Below are 24,873 nucleotides of genomic sequence, written 5' to 3'. Positions count from 1 at the left end.
AAACTACTAGACCCGTGTAAAACGTTGAATACAGATCGCTACAGACAACAAATGATAAATTTAAGCTTTGAATTGATGGAAAAATACCGGAATGGCCCAAAGACATGGACAAAATTTTAACGCATCTATCACAATGAATAAAATTTTAATTTTCTTGACACAAACATTTGAATAATTTTGAAATGTCAAGCATTCTTTCAACGCGCTAAATCCCACGTTTTGATTGGCCCGATTTGTGCTACTTAAATTTTACCGCCCAAAAGGAGCAACCAGATTAACAGCGGAATACGAAAAATTTGTCCAACATAGCCTTGATGGCCAAGTTGCCTTATTTTACACGGCGTTTGTTCGGCGTTTGAACACTGAAATATATTCAGAACCAGCAATATTGAAAACAGATTATCGTGAAATTGTTCTGACGCCAAAAGACGCTTGGGACGTTTGCACGAAATAAAATTAATATAATTCAACGTCAGAATGCCCCACACCTTAAATAACTTGCCGTCCCTTATTCTCTTCCTCCGAGTTGGACTTGTTGCAATATGGAAAACCTATTCATGGACAGATTGTTTCCATACTATTCGTGGCAGCGGCAAATCGTTGTGTCTGGATCAGACGCTAATTGATATATCGCGTGCTCGCGAGCTCGGAAATTGTTTGTGTTAGCGGATAGTTTACATTTCCCACATAGGTTCGAACGAGTCGCTCGTTTGAACTTGACCTGTAGTAAACGGAATAGCATTTCCCTTCCGAAACGTCCATCAGGGCGGACCAGCGTTGTCGATAAACAGCTGCTGACAGCTCAGCCCGCTAATGCGTTTATAATTTTGGGAAACACACCTGGCGGTCGTTAACTTGTTACTCCGGAGTTCCGATACAGATAAAACAATGGACTGACAGGTTAGATTCATTATGTTTCGGTATCATTTTACGTAGTGCATTTTACGAACAAATACCTATAGTGCATTGTATTCGCTTCATTGATTGTTTCAGTTCCAGCACTTCCACGGATCCGCTTTTACACGAGCGAATCATAAAAGTCAAACCTGGATAGTGAACACATGTTCGAGCATATCGGAAAGTAGGTTTGCAATGGAGAAGCTTGGATGAAGCAAAACCAGATTGCCCGCTCGGAAGTGATTTGTTTATGAAAAATAGATTCTACCAATCCAGATTTAAAAGCATTTTTATTTCTGTTTAAATATAAAATGATTCCTCTGTTCGATATTATTAGTAAATAGATTATTCAGTTTTAACGCCAAACCATTATTGACCTGATTGTATCCACCAGCTCGTGTACTTATTTCGATTGAACCATTTGGTAAATATTTACCTGAATCGATGTCATCCTGAATACGTTGAGCACGGGATCGAATTTTCCTGACCTCCGCTCTGTAATGATTATTCATATCGGAATCGTTGGATCACTGTTGGTCGTGCCTCGGACAACAATTTGCTGTTGCTTCCTTTTTTTCGACTACGCAAATATTTTTCACCAATCAATAGCCACTTCGTTGACACCCTTTTCCACTCATCGTGGTTTTTTTTCGTTAAATTTTATATTTATTCTCCTGTCGCATCATCGACCGCGATGAAGACATGGCGCTGATTTCCACTAGTTTTTTACGTTCTCCATCCATCGCTGATTTATGCTGAGTGAAAGGCTGCAATTGAGAAAAAAAAAGAATCATTATTGGAGCTTTTTGTGAGTTTATCTGTATTGGAGGGTATATTTAATTGAATTTTTCCGTTTTTCATTGGGATAATATCACGATGTCACGTATGGAGGAACGTTAATTAACAATTATGTTTACTCTGCTGAACATCTCTTTAATTGCATTTTCAGAGAGACCAATGCCAACCGTTAGTGGGCTTATTGTAATCGATCAAAATACTGCGTGGGATCCTTTTACATGTTGTCGAGTTGATTAATTAATTGATTATTATAAGATTTTCCCACAATTCGCCCTGCCGGTATCAGTTATCTTCTGATTTTGTAGATGATGCTTTCATAACATTCTTACTAGCTGGATTTAAATCGAGTAATTTGCGATGCATTTCATGTGGTGGTTTTGGTTCTTAAATACTTGAACGCTGTTTGTTAACGGGTGAAAATTTTCAAAGGAGAGACAAATATCAGTACTCAACGCTTCCAGAAAAGTGATCTTGTCGACGAAGACCGGAATCAGCTGCCCAAAAAACAAATGCTGTAGGTATGGCCTTGTCTTAAAACATTAAACGCGTTTTTAACTACTTTTTTCAAGCTGACATATCAAGTTATACTTAACCGATTTATTTAAAACTTTATATGACAATTTTTTATACATCTCTCCATCGTATTAACTAACAAAAATATTTTTACTATTTTACTATTTTGTTTTTAAAAATTGGATCGTCATAAAAAAATATGCCGTAAAATTCATATTTTTTGCAAACGGTCGCCCTTTTGTCCCACTCGTCCATAACTTTAACTCGGTTCATAACTTAGCGGAATCTCTATTAATTAAGAATTCATTTGATTTTTTGTTGTAGAAAACCAGAAGGATTGAAATCTGGTACGTCTGGGTACTAATTTTTTTAGGCCTCCTCACCTCTCCAGCTTGCAGCTTCTCTAATCTAGTTTTTCAAGTTTTCAGTCATTACATGGCAAACCAATATAGTGGTTCTCAGATCTCTATTAAAATTTGTAGTTTTGTTTCTTATTGCAAAATTTGAGAACCGTATTTTTTTATTTTTCCATTTCGATTATAGGGTGGTCCGAAAAATCTTTTTTTTTTTTTTCCAAAAATGACATTTCAAAAACTCATAACTCATCAAAAAATATCACACTCACAAAAATTTTGGATTTTGCTTTTGTGATTATTGATTGTAGCTATTTTCATAGTGCCCATGGTCTCGGGACCAAGGGCGTTATATTTTTTTATATTTTTTTTCTCGAAAGCTGAGTATTTTTCACATAACGTATCCCAAAATCAGAGATGTATTTTTTCTTTTTTTAGTTACGATTTTTCACAGATTACCGATAGTTCGGAAAATCATTTTTTCCCCTATTTCCTTTAAAATTCAAAACTTTTGAACTACTTGACCGATGATCGATACAAAAAAATGAAGCTAATAAGACTAGACTTCTTTGAAAAATATTACAATTGCGAAAAAATTGAATTTTGTTTTCGTGTTTATTGATTGTATCTGCTTTTCATAGTGTACATGGTTTCGGGACCAAGGGCCCTGTATTTTTTATATTTTTTCTGAGGATCTTTTACATACCATATCAAAAAATGAGAGATGTGTTATTTTTCGTTTTTGAGTTATGATTTTTCAAAGCAAACTTGTTTTTATTCTTCGTTCGATATTCCTATGCGACTAGGATAGATATATGCGAATAGAACTCAAATTATTTGCAAGCGTCATATTTTTTCAGAGAAGACTAGTTCATTGACTTCAATTTTATATGCCGCATACCTGAAACGATGGAGTAGTTCAAAAGTTATGAATTTTTGAAAAACTTATTTGTTGGGAAAAAAGAGGAAAATGATTTTTTAGACCATCGGTTAACTTTGAAAGACCGTAATTCAAAAACGAAAAGGAACACATCTCTGATTTTGGATATGTTATGTAAACAATCTTCAGCTTTCGAGAAAAAATATAGCGCCCTTGGTCCCGAGACCATGAAAACTATGAAGAACACACCTAATCAATGATTGCGAAAAGAAAATTAAATTTTTCTGCAGGTGTAGTATTTTTTCAAAAAAGCTATCTTGGTTCAATTTGATTTGTCGATCGTCTGAATCGGTCTAGTAGTTCACAAATTATGAATTTTTGAAACAAGTCGTTTTAGGAAAAAGGGGAAAAATTAGATTTTTCGGACTTCTCTAAAATGTAAATAGGTACCCTAATGAAAAAAATAAAAAAACGGGTCTAATATTTTGCGATAATGAACAAAACTACCAATTTTCACGGAAATCTTAGAACCACTATATCGGTTTGTCGTGGAATGATCGATTTCTATAATATTTATAAACAAATAATAAAACAATGAATGCATAACAATTTTTTTTTATTTGTTTAGAGCTTGAATAAACATTCGAAGTGCCGCTGAAATATCTTTTTAACATATTCGTCGCCCAACGCGATCCGGTTGAGTTTCCTGCGGGGCCCAAATTGCGGATAAAGTATGGAATGAAGGTCAAAAGTTGTTTGTATATAACTTTTACCAGATCTGGAAATATTCAATTTGACAACAATAACACATGCCAATGTCATATAATATGGGTTTTGTATGAACCAGTGATACAAACAAATCGTAATGTAAATCAATAATCAAAAATTTATTTGTCCATATTTCTGAAGTTTAGGCAATCAAGAATATACCCTAGAAACGACTTCTCAAAATATAATTATTTACCTACATCCAAACTAGCGAAACATTTCACCTTCAGCAGAAAACAAAAACGCTTTTTCGTGGGCTGAAGGGTGAAGTGAACGAATGAAAGAACTTTTTTCAAACGTTTTAAAATGTTTCTATGTATGGAAGCAGACATCTTTTTCTCTCAGACTAGGATTGTACCAAAGAAAAAAGTCCAAACGATGTCAACTGGGATCGAACCAAGGCCGGCTGGAGTGCAAGGCTGTTTTACACGATCACGCTATCCACATAGTCACTAATGTTGTTGCATACATGCGTGATGATATTACACCATAAAGCGTGCTTTTTTGCAATGTGTCTGTTATTTCGCTCACTCATATTGCTCTTATATTATATTGCATTATATTAGGCTGTCAAAAAAGTCCTGCGGTATTTCCGCGAGGTGTCGTTGTAAGCGCGTAGTTCTAGTTGTATTCATTGTATCGAGTCATACTATAGCTTGTTGGAAAGGTATTTTTGCGCGCTATAATATAGTCCTTGACAGTGTTTTGTTTGGTTAAGTCGTTCGTGAGTTATAGTGTCGCAAATATGGAGCAAAATAAAGAGAAAATCCGACATATTTTACAGTACTACTATGACAAAGGCAAAAATGCATCTCAAGCTGCCAATAAAATTTGTGCAGTTTATGGACCCGATACAGTTTCCATTTCCACCGCACAACGATGGTTTCAACGTTTTCGTTCTGGTGTAGAGGTCGTCGAAGATGCGCCACGCTCCGGAAGGCCTGTCGTCGAAAATTGCGAAAAAATCGCTGAATTAGCCGAGAAAAACTGGCATAGTAGCAGCCGCAGCATCGGCCAAGAGCTGGGGATAAGTCATCAAACCGTTATTAACCATTTGAAGAAGCTTGGATTCACAAAGAAGCTCGATGTATGGGTGCCACACACGTTGACGCAAAAAAACATCTTTGACCGTATCGACGCATGTGAATCGCTGCTGAATCGCAACTAAATCGACCCGTTTCTGAAGCGGATGGTGACTGGCGATGAAAAGTGGGTCACTTACGACAACGTGAAGCGCAAACGGTCGTGGTCGAAGCTCGCTGAAGCGGCTCAGACGGTGGCCAAGCCCTCATTAACGGCCAAGAAGGTTCTGCTGTGTGTTTGGTGGGATTGTCAAGGAATAATCTATTATGAGCTGCTTCCCTATGGCCAAACGATCAATTCGGACCTGTACTGCCAACAACTGGACCGCTTGAAGGTAATACTCATGAAGAAGAGGCCATCTTTGATAAACAGAGGCCGCATTGTCTTCCATCAGGACAACGCCAGGCCACACACTTCTTTGGTGACGCGCCAGAAGCTCCGGGAGCTCGGATGGGAGGTTCTTTTGCATCCGCCGTATAGTCCGGACCTTGCACCAAGTGACTACCACCTGTTTTTGTCCATGGCGAACGAGCTAGGTAGTCAGAAGTTAGCCACAAAAAAGGCCTGTGAAAATTGGCTATCCGAGTTTTTTGCCAATAAGGAAGCGAGTGTCTATAACAGGGGTATTATGAAGTTGGCATCTCGTTAGGAACAAGTCATCGAACAAAACGGCGCATATTTGACTTAAAACAGATGATTGTAACTAATTTTATGAACAAATGAAAATTCAAAAAAATACCGCAGGCCTTTTTTGAAAGCCTAATATAATACAAATGCTATACCAGTATGGAAGAGTAGTACTTTTTTTGTTTTTTTTTAACTCATTAATAAATTGGGATGCCAAAACATGTGCTAAAAATTGATTTTCTGTGTAGTTATAGTCATTTTAGTGATGCGATACCTAATCTAGTACGGCAATTAAGTTCAAACGCGTTGTTCTCGAAACTAGTTTTGTCAAACTGGCGATATCTCAAGTTCCGCTGAACCGATTTATGTCGAATTTATATGGATACAATCTGCATCTCTCTATCGCATGAATAATAAAATAATAATAATAAAATATATATATTTTTTGAATTTTACTATTTAAAAAAAAAATATTCAGATGACCGTCATTTTGTAAAAAACAAGTGAAGGTTCTCGAACGCATTAGATTATGAGCATACCAAGTATTGTGCTCATGAGTTGTGGTCGGTAGAATGAGGTTACAAAGCATATTCTGATTTTTAATCACGTCGTATACAAACAAGTAAGACTGCAACTTGCAAAGACAATGTAAAGGGAGAATTCTGTGCGACGCGTTTGTATACAGTTGAAAGGAGGAATATAACTGCGGCAACTTAAAATTTTTTTTTAAGAATCTGTTTTGTAATACTTCAAAATTTTGAAGCTTGGATTTACAAGCATGACCCCAAACGATTATTAAATACTGCAAATGGGAAATGAATACAACCATGATAGAAAGTCAAAAGGGCATTTCGAGACACAAATTTACTAACATGATACATGATACCACATAAAGATGCAACCTTCCTTCGTACAAAATCTATTTGATTTCCCCATGAAAGCGTGGTATCCAACACCAATCCTAAATATTTGAAGCTGGGTACTTTTTCGATAACTACAGACCCAAGTGATGGGCTGTCATGCAAAGGAATTTTCTTCCACGGAGAATGGAACACCATGTATTTGGTCTTCCTTCGATAGATTTAGTGAAAGCAAATTTGTGTCAAAATATCTCGTGAGTATCTGCAAATCGTCATTGATGCATGAAATAATAGAAGATATACTATGATTTGGGTAGAAAAGTGCATATATATATATATATATATATATATATATATATATATATATATATATATATATATATATATATATATATATATATATATATTTTGTTGTTGTTTACTGCCGCCAACTTGCTGAAACTGAAATCACTGTTTAATATTATATTTTTTTCTATTTATGGTATGTTTGAGTTTGCAGGGCGCAGTTTCACTCAAAACCGGCCAAAAACTGATGCATCAAACCAGAACTACTCAAAATTTGCATACAATTTTGCACACTATTTTTTCGCCCTAGGAGTCTACAGAAACCACACAATGGGTTACTAGTAAAGAACTACTTCAGCACCCATATACCAAGACCATACCAACGACTTAGATGTGTACGACGCCTGTTCGCTTCTATTTTCACTAAATCTGTTCATTAAGCTAGTACCAAAACAATATGTGTCACAGTGAGCTGTTGGAAAGCTACTTCAGCACCTATACACCAAGACCGAACTAACGGCTTGATTGTGTATGACGCCCGTTCACTTCTATTTTCACAAGATCTGTCGATACAAACCGTAAACAACAAGAATTTGATACGCGCAAAATAAACAGAACCAGAAATGTGTGCCTATTTGAGCCACAGAAACTGCAAAATCAAACCTAAAAATACCTTAACTTCCAGTGATTTTATCCGTTTAATCCATGCAGCTAAACAGCAACATCAACAACAGCATTCAGCGGTTCAGCAGAAAAAAGAACAATACACAACGTCGTTCACTGATAGTGATATGCCAAGCCAACAACCAATTTTATGTTATTTTCCTTGTTCCGGTGTAGTACTTTTATAAATTATTTGTAACCATAAACCATACACTATTGACTATCGGAGTAATACTTTATCGTTATTTTATTGGACAATTTACACTCCTTTAATACACATTTAAGATACAGATATGAATGACTCGTACAAACATGGACGGACAGAAGAGAATGTTAAGCCATTTGGACATACAGGGTGGCCATTTAAAGTGGAAGCATCTGGCAACCCCATAACTTTTGACAGAGATGTCAGATTAACAAATGTCATACCGCGTTGGAAGCGTCATTTCAGTACAATTTTAACCATGGAACAATACACACCTAAACAACGCGCTGAAATTGTTCAGCTGTACATTCAAAATAACTTCTCAATTGTGTTAACTAAACGTGCGTGGAAAAATAAAAATAAAGTTAAAACATCGCCTGGAGACAACACTATACGTCGATTATATGCCAAATTTATATCGTCTGGTAGTGTTGGTAATGCCAGTAATCTGTCCAGACAACGACCAAGACGTTTCGACGAGAATATTGATGCCGTTCGAGCCAGTGTTGCAGAGACTCCATCGACATCAGGTCGCCATCGTTCGCAAGAGTTAGGCATCGCTCGAACCACTATCCGACGCATAATTCGTGTTGATTTGAAAATGTTTCCGTATAAAATTCAAATGGCTCAACAACTTAACCCATCTGACTTACCACGTCGATTTGATTTTGCGAAATGGACCATCAAAATGGCCAAAAATGAACGTGGCTTTTGGCAAAAAATCATAATGTCTGATGAGGCGCATTTCAACTTGAATGGAGAAGTGAATAAACAAAATTGTCGGTTTTATGCTACTGAAAACCCTCAATTCATCGAAACGCAACCTCTTTACGACCAAAAAGTTACTGTGTGGTGTGGCATTTATGCCGATAAAGGTATACACTGGTAAACCAAGGACCCTGGCTGCGCTGAAAGACAATATCCGACAAGAAATTGCTGCCATATCTGCCGAAACATTGGGCAAAGTGATGGAAAATGCCGAAAAAAGGGCACATTTTGCGGTCAAGGCCAGAGGCGGTTATTTACGAGATATCATAATCAAAAAGTAGTTAGAACAAATCTCCTTGGACCAAAATAAATGAATTTCAAAAAAAAAATTAAAATTCCACTTCTTTACTTTGCTATTGCAAAAACAAATCCTTCCGCTTTAAATGGCTCACCCTGTATATGGCCTGATTCTACGCGGCGTGTGATGAGACGGAGTGTAGATTCAAGGGCCTCCATTGTATTGATTGCGTTTACTACTGTTCTATTCTTGCAAGTGTGATTATTTGAACCCCACACAAAAAAAAACGTTCGATTTTACAATTTTATCATTATTTTGGAAGCATTGTCTTCGACAGAGCAGAATGTACTGATGCCTTACAAATTTACTCCAGTTGATGCACCGTCACCTAACACGTTGAGCCCCGTGTCGGTTGGTTAGAAAAACGTTGATCGCTGAGACTGTTTGTATGATAAAGATAGAGGGCGCTATATTTTTTATATTTTTTCTTGAGAGCTGAGGATTTTTTACTTAATGAGAGAAATGTTTTTTTTGAGTTATTATTTTCAAAGTTTTTTTTAGTCTTCGTTCAATATTCCTATGCGACTAAAATCCAATTTATTCGCATTGATTCTCAATCGCATTTTTTTTCGCAAATACAAAGACTAACTTATTGGCATCAATATGATATTTTGATATTTTTGGATAAAAGGAGAAAAATGAATTAACTTTGAAAAATCATTGCTTGAAAACGAAAACAACCTCTTTGATTTGTTATGTAAAACACCTCAGCTCTCAAAAAGAAAAAATTAAAAAAAAGTTGATGGGTCTGAGCCTAGGGGCACAGATGGAATCTTGACATAAGACTGTAATCGTGAGTAGTAATTGTACTTGAATTGAGTTTATTCGATGTTCAAAGTCTGTAATATTTTCTCTTTTGATACATCGAATGGAAGCACTGAAAAAACTGTTTCCTGTATGAGCGGGTTAGATGACGTAACGTGGTAGAATCCGGAATCACATTCTGTTCAAAAATGTACACAAAAATACCATTAAAGCAATTACTACCCTTTTCTACTATTTATTCTATTATTCAGACAAGTAGTCATCATTTATCATTTTTAAACACAGGTCTAAATAGTTTGTAGATCTTAAAATATAAGCCTTAGTTAAATGAAGTTGAGACTACAAAAATATATTATAGATAAAAAATAGCATTTTTTCAAAATTATTTTTTTTCGTTGCCACGTGCGTTCGTTGCCAACATTGTTTGTAGAGGGTTGTAATAACCATATAGCCAGGTGGTGTATATTGAGTATCCTATGGCCATGAGAGCTCTCTTGGGAAGGATCGTGTAGCTGCTGTAATGTACTGATCTCATTGGATGCTTAGTTCTGCTTATGTATAGGAAAGGGAAAGGAGAATGGGCAAGTGCATTCGAGGAAGTGAAGCATGCTTCTAAGGAAGACACACATATATTAAGATCGCGACAACTCAAGCTATTAGTTAGTGCAATCGAAAAAACATACCCATTTCAATCGTCAAATTGTTTAACTTTTTTGCTATATTTTCTGTTACTGTTACAAGCAAAAAAATGCTGGATAAATTTACTGTCTAATGAACACATAATATGTCGCGATAATGATTTTGAGAACTGAAAACTCTTAACGAATCGTTACATTCTTCGTGGAGTGACACCCCTGTATAGACATAGACATAGTCCTATGTCAACATAGCGCCCTCCATCTTTAACCAAGTAAACTGTAAAAAAAAAACTAATTCAATCAATAATTACAAAATGGGGGTCTTCGTAGCCACATTGGTTGCTCGTTCGCTTAGTAAGCGATCGATCGTGTGTTCAAAACTCATGGCCCTCATTGACCATATTTGGGTTGTTACAGAATAACTACGTCCACGCAACAATCATCAGCGATGGAGATCGATCCACGGTCGAAATAAGATCGATTCATCCATACAACTTCTCTGCTCTGCATGAAACTTCGGGTTGCTGTTCTATTGATAACTCAACATTGATCATATCAACTGTCTCCGCTGTCCGGTGGTCTAACTTGAAAATGGAAGAACAGAAGGAATACTCTTACGCCTGAATGGCTACTCTGTAAATGTACCATATGTAATGGTATAGAAGGAATACTCTTACGCCGAAAAATGGCAACAGCGTAATGTTCTATTTATAGATATGATAAACATGTGACATTTACACGATTAAAATTCGACTCTGTTACAGTTGACTGCTGAAGAGCCTCAAATAATCAAATGGGATAAAAAAATAATTACAAAAACAAAATCGCAAGTGTAATATATTTTCAAAAAATACAGTGGCTTTAATTTGTTATGTCAATCAACTCAATCGGTCTGGTAGCTCGACAATTATGAGATTATAAAAAGTCATTTTTGTAAAAAAGGGAAAATGATTTTTCGGGCCACCCTAAAATGGAAATAGGCACCTTAATGAAAAAATAAAGGAAAACGTGTCTAATATTTTATGATAAGGAACAAAACTACCACTTTTCATGAAAATCAGAAAATTACTACCGATAACTTGGTTAGGCATGCAATTGCTGTATTGAAGTGTTAACTCGATCATTTGAATCAATCGTCTAATTTTCGTCAGATCAGATTTCAGAAACACTAGCGAACGAACATATTAAATAAAAATTAAGTGACAAAAAGTTGTAATTGTCGGTAGATGTCCATAAAAATGCTACACACTGCAGCTTCTTGGCTGAAGTATTCTAGTGATCCAATTTCAACAAAGTAGATAAATACGAGTAAATAATATAATGAAAAAATAAACATTTCTCCTCGATGAGGAACCTGTAAACATTTGACCGCGAACAAATGAGTTTCTGACGCAGTTTATGAATGGATCAGTTAGCTGCGAGTAAAATGTTTAATCCAGCTGAAAACACTTTAATACATGTGTTCGGCAATATTGTGTCAATATTTATATTGCAAGTAGCCGATAGAATTTTTGATTCCTTCACCCTCAATGAGCACGGACATTGTACATTCGATGTTTTTGAACTCTTTAATTCCGGTAAACCTTTGTTCGGATTTTTCCAGACAAAAGCTTAAATTTTCCATAACATTCTTTTCGGCGTAGAGTGAACGTTATGCTTGAAAATTTTATCATTCCACTTTAACACCGCCGCCTGCACAATTGTCTCAATGTTGCGAGACTTCGGAGAAAAGGCGCAGCCAGGAGAAAAAAAAAAACATATCTCAATGCCGACGAGAATGACGCGAAGTGCGGAAAACTTTTTCTTGTCATGAATAATTTCACCCTTTATTAAATTTCCTTTGCGTTTGTGGGGAACGTGACTCTCACTGGTACAAACGACACCCATGCGAATGATTTTATTACTAGTCATGATGAAAAACATTTAACGTTTGTGATGTCTTCGACTTTAAAATGTATCTCCGCTTAATCTATCCAACAGCAGTTCAATTTCTCGCTCGATTTGCACTGTGTCAGCGATTGATGCTAATGGCCGGATCTCATCGTGAACGATTTTGTATTTATAGATAAGCTGTATATGACCTAGCCCTCCGTTGATTTACAAACGATGTTTCGAGCAAAGCTACATTAAATTTGCAAAAGCGAAGGATCGAAAAAAAAGTGTTTTTGAAATGAAAATTCAAATTGTTAGTATTCCTCTTGGTACTCGCACTTGGCCCGATTTCTTCACAGCCTCAGCTGGATCTCAGCGAAGGAAACGTAAACAAAACTAGACGCATCGATAAGGCTTTGCGAATTTAATAACGAACACCCGCATGGGAAAATGACACATGTTACACTGGGTGGCATCTTTTCTACACAATGAATATTTATGAAGATTATGATATATTTCGCTGTCGGAAGTCCGGAAGGTGTGAATCATTCATGAGCGCCGGAGACTCGGGTATTCGACTCGCGTTTGCTGACATTCTATGTCTTATCGATATGTTATTGGTTACTGGGACACGTGTCGATAATGGACTGCGTGACAGCTTTGGCTAGTTTTGTATTACTTTGTGTGGCGTTTTGTTTTCCGAACTGGAAGTTCATTATTGTGCCGTGGTTATTTATTCGGGAAACTTTGTTTTTGCCAGAGCAAAAGCGTACGAAAGTATTTCCAAGAACTGTGTCAATTTCCCTGCAAGAGAAAGTATGCGATATTTTTTTCCGAATCGCATGGCTGCAAATACTTCTTTTCACACATTCGAGTGAGTAGGATTAATCAAAAATATCGACACCAACACCATGCGTCTTATGTTGGATTTAGCACATAAGCTGCTCACCATTGCTCATCTGAACTTAATAATGATCCCCGGATGTATGCATCATATATAGGAGAAGTGTGTAATACGCACCTTCTAAGCGAGAATGGATTTATCTTGACCGTGCTCTTAAAAATTGAGGTAACACCTACGTCAGTTTGTAGATTAGTTAACCCTCAGTTTGTGTATTTTAGTGTATTATGTGTATTGTTTCTGTATTTCTGATACTGAATAACAAAAGTACTATGAATTTTATTTTGTAAGTCGCCCAAATACTATAGTTTCCAATCATACGGTTTTAAATGGCCCAGCAAAAGTATAATATGCTTATAAGCTGTTTCTCTCAGAGACTATAAAGCTCAGAGAAACAGCTTGTATGAATGAGAGATTCCATCAATCTATTCACTTCATGCCCACCAGCGAAGAGAAGAAACCGTTTCTCCGGTGAGTGTGTTCTCCCAGTATTCGTGCATTAATTCTACAGTCCGCCCGCTTTTTTTCCTACATACTCTGAGCACATCATATAGATGCCAAAAAATATTGAGGGGGATTTCCACAAAGCGACCGCATTGCTAAAATAGTTCTACGAAATAATTTAATTCAATTCGATTATTTATCACTTTGGATATTATTTGAAAATGAATCGAATCATTCTTTTTTTTTGTGGGTTGCAACGAAAAAAAGTTTTTGAGTTATAAAATTCATTCGCCTGTAACCTTCAAAATTACTATTAGAAGAATTTAGATCAAAATCAACTCAGATACAGCGATTATATGTTTGTCCCACCATTATTCCATATCTATACAGCCATTCCATGTCAAACCGATAGAGTGGTTATCAGATTTTCGTGAAAAGTGGTAATTTTGTTCTTTTTCGCAAAACATTAGACCCGTATTTTTCCTTATTTTTTCATTAGGGTAACCATTTCCATTTTACGGTGGTCCGAACAATAAATTTTTTCCTCTTTTTTCCAAAAATTACTTTTTACAAAAATTAATAACTTTGGAACTACCGCAACGATTCTGATGACATATTCGACAAATTCGACATATCAAATTAAGGGCCATGAACTATTCTTCTTTGAAAAAATACTAGACTTGCAAAACAAATGGATTTTGTTTTCATAATTATTGATTGTATTTGTTTTTACGGTTTTCATGGTCTCGGGACCAAAGGCGTCATATTTTTTTATTATATTTATTTATTCATATTCTAGTGTCGCAGATATCAAAATTTGAAAGTTTTTTGAAACCCGAAAACTCATCCAAGGAAGGAGTACATGAAATCGGGATCTGAAAATAATTGATGCCAAATGTCTTACAATTGAGAATGTCTTGAAACTTTTTGGCACTCGGTCTTTTTTTCCGTCTTAAGTGGATTTTTGACAAAAAACCATTTTTTTCGGTTTTCTAAAAACTCAAACTTAATTACTTGTGTCAATGCACAATGGTTAAGGAGATGCATTTAAGTGGAAATTAGAACATAGGGCTCGACAGTTATTCTCTAGGCAAAACTATCTTCGACAAAGTTGTTACATATGATATAGCGCTCATTTTTATGTAACCTAAAATAGGGTGACCAACATTTTCGATGAAGTAAAAAATCTAACTTTCTTATCTCTATAGATAAAGGTGAACATAGTTCGACAATGTTGTAGTCCCAGTTATTTGAGACATCTTCTTAGAACAAAGTTTTTTTTCTATCTCTTGAAATAACCGATATAGCGCCTTTTTTCTAAGTTGCGTTGGAGTCACCATTAAAAAACTGTTTTTTTTTTTGCTCTAACTTTTATATTTCAAATTCTACATACAAACTGTCTTCGATGAAAATACTGAAAATACTGATACAAACATTTTGTGATGCGGAACTTGTCAATATCCCAACTTCACTCAAAGTTATTGATATTTCTTCTCAAAACTACGCTCTCCGCAATTGTTTGTCATTCTTTCTGGGGCGAACATAAACAAAGTTTATTGGCGGCATGTGAAAGAACAGAGTTCACTCTACATAATGTGTGATTTTCAAAACTATGTTATTTTACGTGTTTGAGTAAATTAAAATTGAAATCATGAGTTTTTGGGTGAAAAACCATCAATAACTTTGAGTAGGATTAAGATATTGACATGTTCTGCATCGCAAAATGTTGGTATTGATAAGCTCTAAAAGTCGTACGACAGCTTTGATGTAGAATTTGAAAGAGCAAAAAAAACAGTTTTTCATGGTCACCCTAATGCAACTTAGGAAAAAAGCGCTAAATCGATTATTTTAAAAGATAGAAAAAAGTTTCGTTCTAAAAAGTTGATTAAAATAATTGAGGCTACAATATTGTCGAACTATGTTTATCTCTTTCTATAAAGATAAGAAAGTTAGATTTTTTATTTCATCGACAATTTTGATTACCCTATTTTTGATAACATAAAAATGAGCGCTCTATCATGTGTAACAACTTTGTCTAAGACAGTTTTTGTCTAAAAAAATAAATATCTTCCACAAAGTTGATTTTTATCTAAGCTGCATTTGGGTAACCACAAAAAAACCGGCTATTTAACTCTAACTTTTATATTTATAATTCTTCATTAAAATTGTTTTCGTGCGACTTTTAGAGCTAATCAATACCAACATTTTGCGGTGCAGAATTTGTCAATATCTCAATCCTGCTCAAAGTTATTGATGGGTTTTCAACCAAAAATTCATGATTTCAATTCTAATTTACTTAAATACAAAAAAAATAACATATAATTGAAAATCACTTATTATATAGAGTGAAATTTTTTATTTCAAATTTCGCCAACAAATATTTTTTATGTTTGCCCCAAAAATGATGGCAAGCAATTGAAGAAAGCGTGTTTTTTGAGAAGAAATATCAATAACTTCGAGCGAAGTTGAGATATTGACAAGTTCTGCATCACAAAATGTTTGTATCAGTATTTTCAGTATTTTCATCGAAGACAGTTTGTATGTAGAATTTGAAATATAAAAGTTTTATAAATATAAACTGGTTTTTTAATAGTGACCCCAACGCAACTTAGGAAAAAGGCGCTATATCGGTTATTTCAAGAGATAGGAAGAAAATTTGTTCTTCAAAGATGTCTCAAATAACTGGGACTACAACATTGTCGAACTATGTTTACCTCTATCTATAGAGATAAGAAAATTAGAATTTTTATTTCATCGAAAATTTTGGTCACCCTATTTTAGGCAACATGAAAATGAGCGCTCTATCATATGTAACAACTTTGTCGAAAACAGTTTTTGTCTAGAGAAAAACTGTCGAGCTCTAAATGCTAATTTTCACTTAAATGCAAATCCTGAACCATTGTGCATTGGACTAAGCACGTGGGAATTTGATGAGATAATGCTTCGCATTTTTAAGCCGTTCAAAACAAATTCTTATCAAGGTTGTGATGAGGGATCGACCGCATTGTTGACGTGGGACTATGAAATTGTTTCAGTCAATTTGCTTGATATAACATCGGACATTATTTCAGAGTGGAATAATTAGAGAATTAATGTTGTGTTTGTATCACACCTAAATGAAAAGCACTTGAAACGACAATATACACACACTTCGATATTACACTCTTTAAAAATAGCTCTGTTTGTTAATATGATTGGCTTTCAACAATTGGCCGACTTTTTGGTGAGCTCCAGCTGCAACTAAATCACTCCAATATGCTTCAGATTAGCGTAAATGTCGTCCTTCGTGTCAATAGGGTTGCAACTTGAGTGTCCACTATGAGAAATAAGATCTCACGTAGCGTTCCAGCGAGTAAACAGAACACATGTATAGAAAAATGGAAATGGAGAGTCCCGAGCGGGCAGTCTTCGAGTGTAGACGTATTTTAGTTCGCTCCGCGTTTGTTTTTTTCGTCGTGCAAAATCATGTCAACGCGTGTTTCGGTTTTATCCGCCGTGCGGGAAAATCACAATATGTCGATTGAGTTTCTGTGTTAGTTACGTTAAAAATCGATGTTCAATTGTAGTCGGATGATTTTTTTTTAGAAAATTCAAGATATGATGGTGTTAATTTTATGTTACTTGAATTCATCGAATAGGCTCAGAATTGTTGCGTTTTTTTTCCTCATGTTTAGTTCAGGTTGTGTGTGTGTGCATATATCGCAGTGAATGTATCACCGAGGCAGAATTTGCAGGCGTTATACAATGGTCACATCGAGAGCTAAGTTCTTCATTTCTTTTCAATCCTCTTTAACATTTTTATATAACACCCGGGCTTGCCCCGTTCCTGTGACGTTCTTCTCTTAGATGCGTGTGTATGTGTGAAGAAACTGTTCATTTTGGAGAGAGCTGTGAGATACTTCGAGTGTTATTTGGAAATAACGAGAGCGGAGCGGTAGTACTGCCGTACAGGGAGTTGCTTGCAAGGCTGAGCCGATCGGGCGGCGGCGTCGTCAGTTAAGTTTATTAATTTTCCCCTCATTCTCACATACCGTCGATGGGGGTGGGATTTGGCCGGAACGAATGAGGTTGCTGTTGGTATTGTCTTGGCGGGTATTGCGGGTATTTTTGAGGGCTGTGAGCCGTTTGGTGGGAGACATGTTTTCACTACTTTCGATGCATAGAGCTTAGCTGTGGTGCGGGTGCTTGTTGTTTGGTGATTCATCAGGGTTTGATGTGTAAATACATCAAACTTTGGTGAGTTATTCAACGGTAACTATTTGTACTGCAGTTGAGTGCTGTGCGTTGGGAGTGTTGACGATATGTCTCCTACTAGGCGGTTCGCAGCTTTCGGAAGTATTCGCGGTATTTGGGGATATTGTTAGTAGTGGCTTTCTCCGTTTTGGCCTGGTCTCGCCCCCATCGACGGTACATCAAACGGATGGTAGCATTATTTTTAGGAATGCAAAATAGGTCTGTGTGTTTTGTTTATAGTTTGTTTCTCCTCCATAGCTGTTTATGTGTACGTGGGTTTGATATTCTGTGGTATTCATGGATGCCAGGAGATTTTTTACTTCTACTTGTTTTCCACACAGTTTTAGGTGGTCTATAATTTTTTCACATATTTCGGAATGCCTTCACAAAGGTGCGTGTTTTCACAATATGTCTCTATAACGAAGTGCTATAACAGTACGCCCGACGATTACCGGAATTCTCTCGGTTACCTTCTCAGGTTTCCCAAAGTTAACTCTCCACTATCGCGATTGGACTTCGATGAAAATGCGTGCGGTGAATAATAGAATATATAGCCGGTCCACTTAATACCACAGGTTTTCTTTCTCAAGATACTTAAAGATAATATCTCCCGCGTGTTATGTTTTATAGGATTTTCTGATTTTCGTTTCGTCAAGCGGTCAATAATTTAGGTATACATAATCACATCACTTACCACAGTGAATCCTGATTCATACCTCTTCCCACTAACAATTATCCCTCCCATGATATTCGCTAGGGAACCACGCTATAGAGGCGACCCTTCTGGCCTTCGGGCGGCGAATATCATACTAACATTCCTTCCCTTCCCCTGGTGACTGTAAGGACGTGGCCGGCGTCGTTATTGACCATTTAAAGCTCGAATCACCGTAAATTGCACAACGAGAATGATTTGCTAGTCCCAAGCGTCATTCTGTGAGTTCTTTGTGCAATGTGATTGGTTCAGGTCAATCACGGAGAGCAACTACGAAGTGTACAGTCTACCCAAGCTCAAGCTCAAGCTCACATGTATAGAAAAATGGAAATGCTTCCAATTTTTACGAACTTAAACAATATTCACACTATGGAGTCGTCATGTATAGCACATCAAATAAATCTTAGGGAAATTCCTATTCGTTTGGTATGCAAATGATTAGAATTCGTTTGCAGCGAAAATTATTAATTATTACATATTTCTAAACGTCAACATTATTTCATAAAAAAAGTGAACTGTTTTCTGATTTGGAACCCTTGGCGTAGATTAACGTCGGAGGATGTATAATGAGTTTTATTGTAATATTAAATGTTATCCTCTGCGATCTATAGGGAAGCGGTCGAGTAGGTAATTTTTCGCTACATGTTAAATTTATAGATTTTCATTTTACACCCCATAACATTCCTTTTAAACGTGATTCTATATTAAAAACGATTGCTCGATTTCCTATTAACTATTTAGTATGAACAATTCATTTCAATTCGATGCCAGAAAGCAGTGATCCCGTTGCAAGATTCGTTTGACCGTCAAATCGTTTTTCAATATGACGACGATTTTTGTATTTCGGGAAATTGCCTATTCATACAGCCCTCGCAGGAAGCATTCGTTTTATTTTTTTTCGTGTATCTGCGCTACTACAGCTTCGTTAACAAACGCGAGTTGTGGCCCCGCGGAGGCAAGTACCTACACAAAAATGTCAGAAGCTAGGACCGTTTCATGCTGTGTCGCATACGCAGAGAAACAACTCGCGTAGAAAAACAATCCATTTTGTGAACTGAAAACTCAATTTCGCCATCGACATGGACCACTTTGTGGTGCATCTGCTGTATTCTATCGCGTGCTACCAGAATATAGGATGCACTGGGGTTGGGAGGTTTGGTGTTTCATATTTTTCTTTCAACAAACTCGTCCTGCGTAACCAATGGTAGCTCGGGAAGAACTTCATTGGATAAATTCGGTGAAAAAGAACAGGCAGCCCAGAAGTGGAATTTTAAATGACGGTTTGTGCAGTTTTAGGCCTGAGTTTGTATGGGATAAAATGTCGGTGTAATAATTCGGTTAAACTCAGTCATTCATATGTTCATATAGTCTTCCAAATTAAACCTTAATTTGCAGTGAAAACCAGTTATAGCTCCGTCCCAACTTCTCACTGACGCGAAATACCGAATTCTTAGTCGCAGTCATTACTGACTGTTAAACTGTGGCTGTCAGAAATGTCTCAAGCAATGTGAATCAAAATAAGGAAAAGCTGAGAGTAGCTCTGCCACGAAAATAGTTATGTAACCTTCACAATGTACGATTTGAAATCAACACCTTAATTGTGAGAATAATATTCAAAATGATTCGTCGATGATTGCTGTTTTCTGAACTGTTTTCAGTCGAATGAATATTAGAAAGCACTATTTTTGGGATGACCTGATCAAACCGAAACATGATTTCAACTTGAATGCTTCCGGATTATGCCCAGCTTCCTAGCCACCCAACCGACCGGGCAAAATTTATTTGCACTCACATATTTTGAAACGCAAATGACGTTCGCGATAATGGAATTCATCAATATCTACATTGGTGATTGGTGCATTAAACAATCAATCAATCGCTTGGTGAGTCAATTAACTGGACCACTTCAGCACCGATTAGCATGAATTATTCGGGGTAGCATATGATGGCTACGGGAATTAGTGTCCGGGTTGATTCATTGCCCGTGCCCGTGTGACAGGAAAGTGTGGAGCCAGCTATATTTAAGTTCTCTCCGTGCACAGCTGCCATCACAAATCAAAATAATTCGTTGTGTTTCATGCAAACGTTACTTAGCATTCTGCAGTGACTCGAGCCAAAGTATCCAGAGCTCGCTTCTCGGTGTATTTTTAGATTTGGAGAGAATGCTTTCCGTTTTTAAAAAGGCGTTGAAAAAGATTAGCAACAATGTGAACTAGGTTACACGTTGTTTTGGACACGCTTGTCTATATCTTATAATCGAACCATACCAAACCGAATATCCGAAACATAGTCCCGTGACAATTGGTTAGGAATTCCGTTTTAACTTGCTATTCACAATCGAGCGGATTGTCCAAATTGAATTCTGATTGATGTTAATAGTCAATCAGTGCAATTCAAAAGTGCTTATCTGTTATCCCTCATTGGATCCCGTATTCTTGCAAAATCTAAATTACGTTTTTCCAATTCAATTTGCTTGTGCTTTTTATTCGAAAAATTTTCGTTATATCTAAGCACCAGCTGACACGGACTCATGGCACCGAATCATTTCCTCCGCCCAGTTTGCTACTAGAGATCGCAAAATTGTGCTGTCACTTCAATTATCATTCATTTCGAAATTAAATCACACGTTTGGCTGCTCTCGCCATATGTGTATACATTTGCAGCATCCATCCTGGTACCAGTTAGACGATTTCACAAGTGTCGCATCTGTAGGGACCATACATGTGCGGCGTGGAAATTAGTTACAGCTGATGGTGTATAAAGCTATTTGGATCGGTTTGTTTGGTATATAGGAAGGGAATCGGCAGACCAGACTTGCGAGGTAGATGAGACAATAACTTAAGAAATTTGTATACAGGTCGGACTCGATTATATACAGACTCGATTATATGTGATACGATCATATACAATTTTGGACTCGATTATATACAGTTTGAAAAAAATATTTTTTTTCATATTTCAAATATGGCTTAATTCAAGAAGAAATGAAACCTTTCAGCGTTAAGGTGAAGTTGAAGTGTCTATTACATATACAGTGACTTAAAATCGTGATTTTTAAAGATTTTGCTTGAATTTTCACCAGGAATTGTTTATATTGCAGCCAAATTAATAAAGATAGAAGTTGGGCGTCAAAGAACAAATTGTAGAGCGGCTAAATAATTTCAATTTAATTGATAGAAACAATCTAGATTAAAATGATTTTTTAGGATAAAAATAATAATAACACATTAAAAATTTTTACTTTTAAGTTTTTCACTCCCAAAACGTTAATAAAATCCACTCATTTAGTTGTTCCACTACCATATCCTGTACTAAATTCTCTCATCTTTCAAATGAAAGCATCAGAATTGTTTATTGTCAAAAACCAAAAAATACACGCAAAAATAACAAATAAAAAAATTTTTTTTTGACTCGATTATATACAGGATTCGATTATATACAGTGAAACAATTCAAAAACTGTATATAATCGAGTTAGCGCTGTATGTCCGACGAGATGACGCGGTAATTGATTTCAATTTTCAATTTTCAATATTCAATTTTCAATTTTCAATTTTCAATTTTCAATTTTCAATTTTCAATTTTCAATTTTCAATTTTCCAATTTTCCATTTTTCCAATTTTCCAATTTTCCAATTTTCCAATGTTCCATTTTCCAATTTTTCAATTTTTCAATTTTTCAATTAACCAATTTTCCAATTTTTCAATTTTCCAATTTTCCAATTTTCCAATTTTCCAATTTTCCAATTTTCCAATTTTCCAATTTTCCAATTTTCCAATTTTCCAATTTTCCAATTTTCCAATTTTCCAATTTTCCAATTTTCCAATTTTCCAATTTTCCAATTTTCCAATTTTCCAATTTTCCAATTTTCCAATTTTCCAATTTTCCAAGTTTATAATTTTCCAATTTTTCAATTTTCCAATTTTCCAATTTTCCAATTTTCCAATTTTCCAATTTTCCAATTTTCCAATTTTCCAATTTTCCTATTTTCCTATTTTCCTATTTTCCAATTTTCCAATTTTTCAATTTTCCAATTTTCCAATTTTCCAATTTTCCAATTTTCCAATTTTCCAATTTTCCAATTTTCCAATTTTCTTTTTTTCCTATTTTCCTATTTTCCTATTTTCCTATTTTCCTATTTTCCTATTTTCCTATTTTCCTATTTTCCTATTTTCCTATTTTCCTATTTTCCTATTTTCCTATTTTCCTATTTTCCTATTTTCCTATTTTCCTATTTTCCTATTTTCCTATTTTCTTATTTTTCTATTTTCCTATTTTCCTATTTTCCTATTTTCCTATTTTCCTATTTTCCTATTTTCCTATTTTCCTATTTTCCTATTTTCCTATTTTCCTATTTTCCTATTTTCCTATTTTCCTATTTTCCTATTTTCCTATTTTCCTATTTTCCTATTTTCCTATTTTCCTATTTTCCTATTTTCCTATTTTCCTATTTTCCTATTTTCCTATTTTCCTATTTTCCTATTTTCCTATTTTCCTATTTTCCTATTTTCCTATTTTCCTATTTTCCTATTTTCCTATTTTCCTATTTTCCTATTTTCCTATTTTCCTATTTTCCTATTTTCCTATTTTCCTATTTTCCTATTTTCCTATTTTCCTATTTTCCTATTTTCCTATTTTCCTATTTTCCTATTTTCCTATTTTCCTATTTTCCTATTTTCCTATTTTCCTATTTTCCTATTTTCCTATTTTCCTATTTTCCTATTTTCCTATTTTCCTATTTTCCTATTTTCCTATTTTCCTATTTTCCTATTTTCCTATTTTCCTATTTTCCTATTTTCCTATTTTCCTATTTTCCTATTTTCCTATTTTCCTATTTTCCTATTTTCCTATTTTCCTATTTTCCTATTTTCCTATTTTCCTATTTTCCTATTTTCCTATTTTCCTATTTTCCTATTTTCCTATTTTCCTATTTTCCTATTTTCCTATTTTCCTATTTTCCTATTTTCCTATTTTCCTATTTTCCTATTTTCCTATTTTCCTATTTTCCTATTTTCCTATTTTCCTATTTTCCTATTTTCCTATTTTCCTATTTTCCTATTTTCCTATTTTCCTATTTTCTTATTTTCCTTTCTTTCCTATTTTACTCCCCCCATTTTTATACTTTTCTATGTTCTCATTTTCCTATTTAACTATTCTACTTTTTTCCTATTTTAATATTTTGATATTTTGGTATTCCGGTGTTTTAGTATTTTATTATATCGGTATAGTGACTATCGCTTTTTTGTAGAATATATTAATTTTTGAAAATTTGTTGCTTTCGAGCTGTTGGATCGATTTCTCATATACAATTAAGTATTACAAGAAAATGAAAGGTATGTAAATGAACTTGTAACTTGTAAAATGTATTTTTGTGGTTTCAGGATTAACGGGACCAAAGATTATATTTGTTTTTAATTTTTGGACAGCTGCGAATTTTTTACATAAATAACATAAAAAATCAAAACCATTGAGTATTTCCTATAAATTAGGGAGAAACCGCCAGTTTGGACCGGAGCCTCACCGTTGTTTTTTTTTTAAATTTTAGTACACACAGTGGCAACCACCCAAAACAACAATGTTTATTATCATATGACCAATTTGAATTGCATGATTTTTCTAAGAAGTCGTGTGCAAAATCATTTAGCTTTTCTAAACGAATCATAGAAGGTGTCCAGGATACGATCGAATTATTGATGTAGGACTACGAAATTATTTGATCCAATCCGCTTGTTTATCAATTCGTATATTATTTTATCTTCTTTTTAGTCTTCTTCTTTTCTTCTTATTTTTTTCTTCTTCTTCTTCTCCTTCTTCTGTGTAATATAAGGATGACGATGTTTTGAAATATGATGGATTTAAACAATCTCAGTTCATTCGTCACTTGCCTGGGAAAAAGCCAATTGAAAAAAAACTAAACTAAACCAACCTTGAGACAAGCCGAAAGTCGCAGCCGTTGCCGTCTGGTCGCTAGCTGGATGACTCGTAAATGTGTTATAAAATAGGAAAAGCGTATCCGCTCCGCACCGTATCAACAAATTGCAAGCGGGCGAAGTTTGAATTGCAATGCCATCTTTTCACTGTGTCCGTTCATTTGTTGGTCTGCTTATTCACTGCACTTGCTTTTTGAGCGATCGATTCAAACGCGCTTGATTCCGCGGTAGTATATAAAAACTCGCAGCTGCATGAGTTGCATCTTCATCGACAAGCACTAAAAGCACATAATGAATAAATGACAAATGCGAAATCTAGAAATATGGGTTTCGATGTTGTTGGGGAGTCGATAATTTATCTAGGAAAAATAACACTTTAAA

The 24,873-nt window shown here is 35.4% G+C and overlaps 1 protein-coding gene across 2 annotated transcripts in view; it reads right to left on the bottom strand.

Annotated features, from left to right (window-relative positions):
• Positions 1–24,873, bottom strand: part of LOC129770253 (adenylate cyclase type 2) — a 177,247-nt gene that overhangs the window by 150,477 nt on the left and 1,897 nt on the right. For both annotated transcript variants that reach the window (XM_055772962.1, XM_055772963.1), the window contains one exon: positions 1,334–1,664. In XM_055772962.1, coding sequence (XP_055628937.1) covers positions 1,334–1,409 — 76 coding nt within the window. In that variant the 5' untranslated portion in view covers positions 1,410–1,664. The remainder of the gene's footprint in view (positions 1–1,333; positions 1,665–24,873) is intronic.

Source organism: Toxorhynchites rutilus, chromosome 2 (genome assembly GCF_029784135.1).
Source record: "Toxorhynchites rutilus septentrionalis strain SRP chromosome 2, ASM2978413v1, whole genome shotgun sequence".
Classification (NCBI taxonomy): Eukaryota; Metazoa; Arthropoda; class Insecta; order Diptera; family Culicidae; genus Toxorhynchites; species Toxorhynchites rutilus.
Note: the sequence above shows the minus strand (reverse complement) of the source record. Positions and strands in the feature narration are given on the sequence as shown.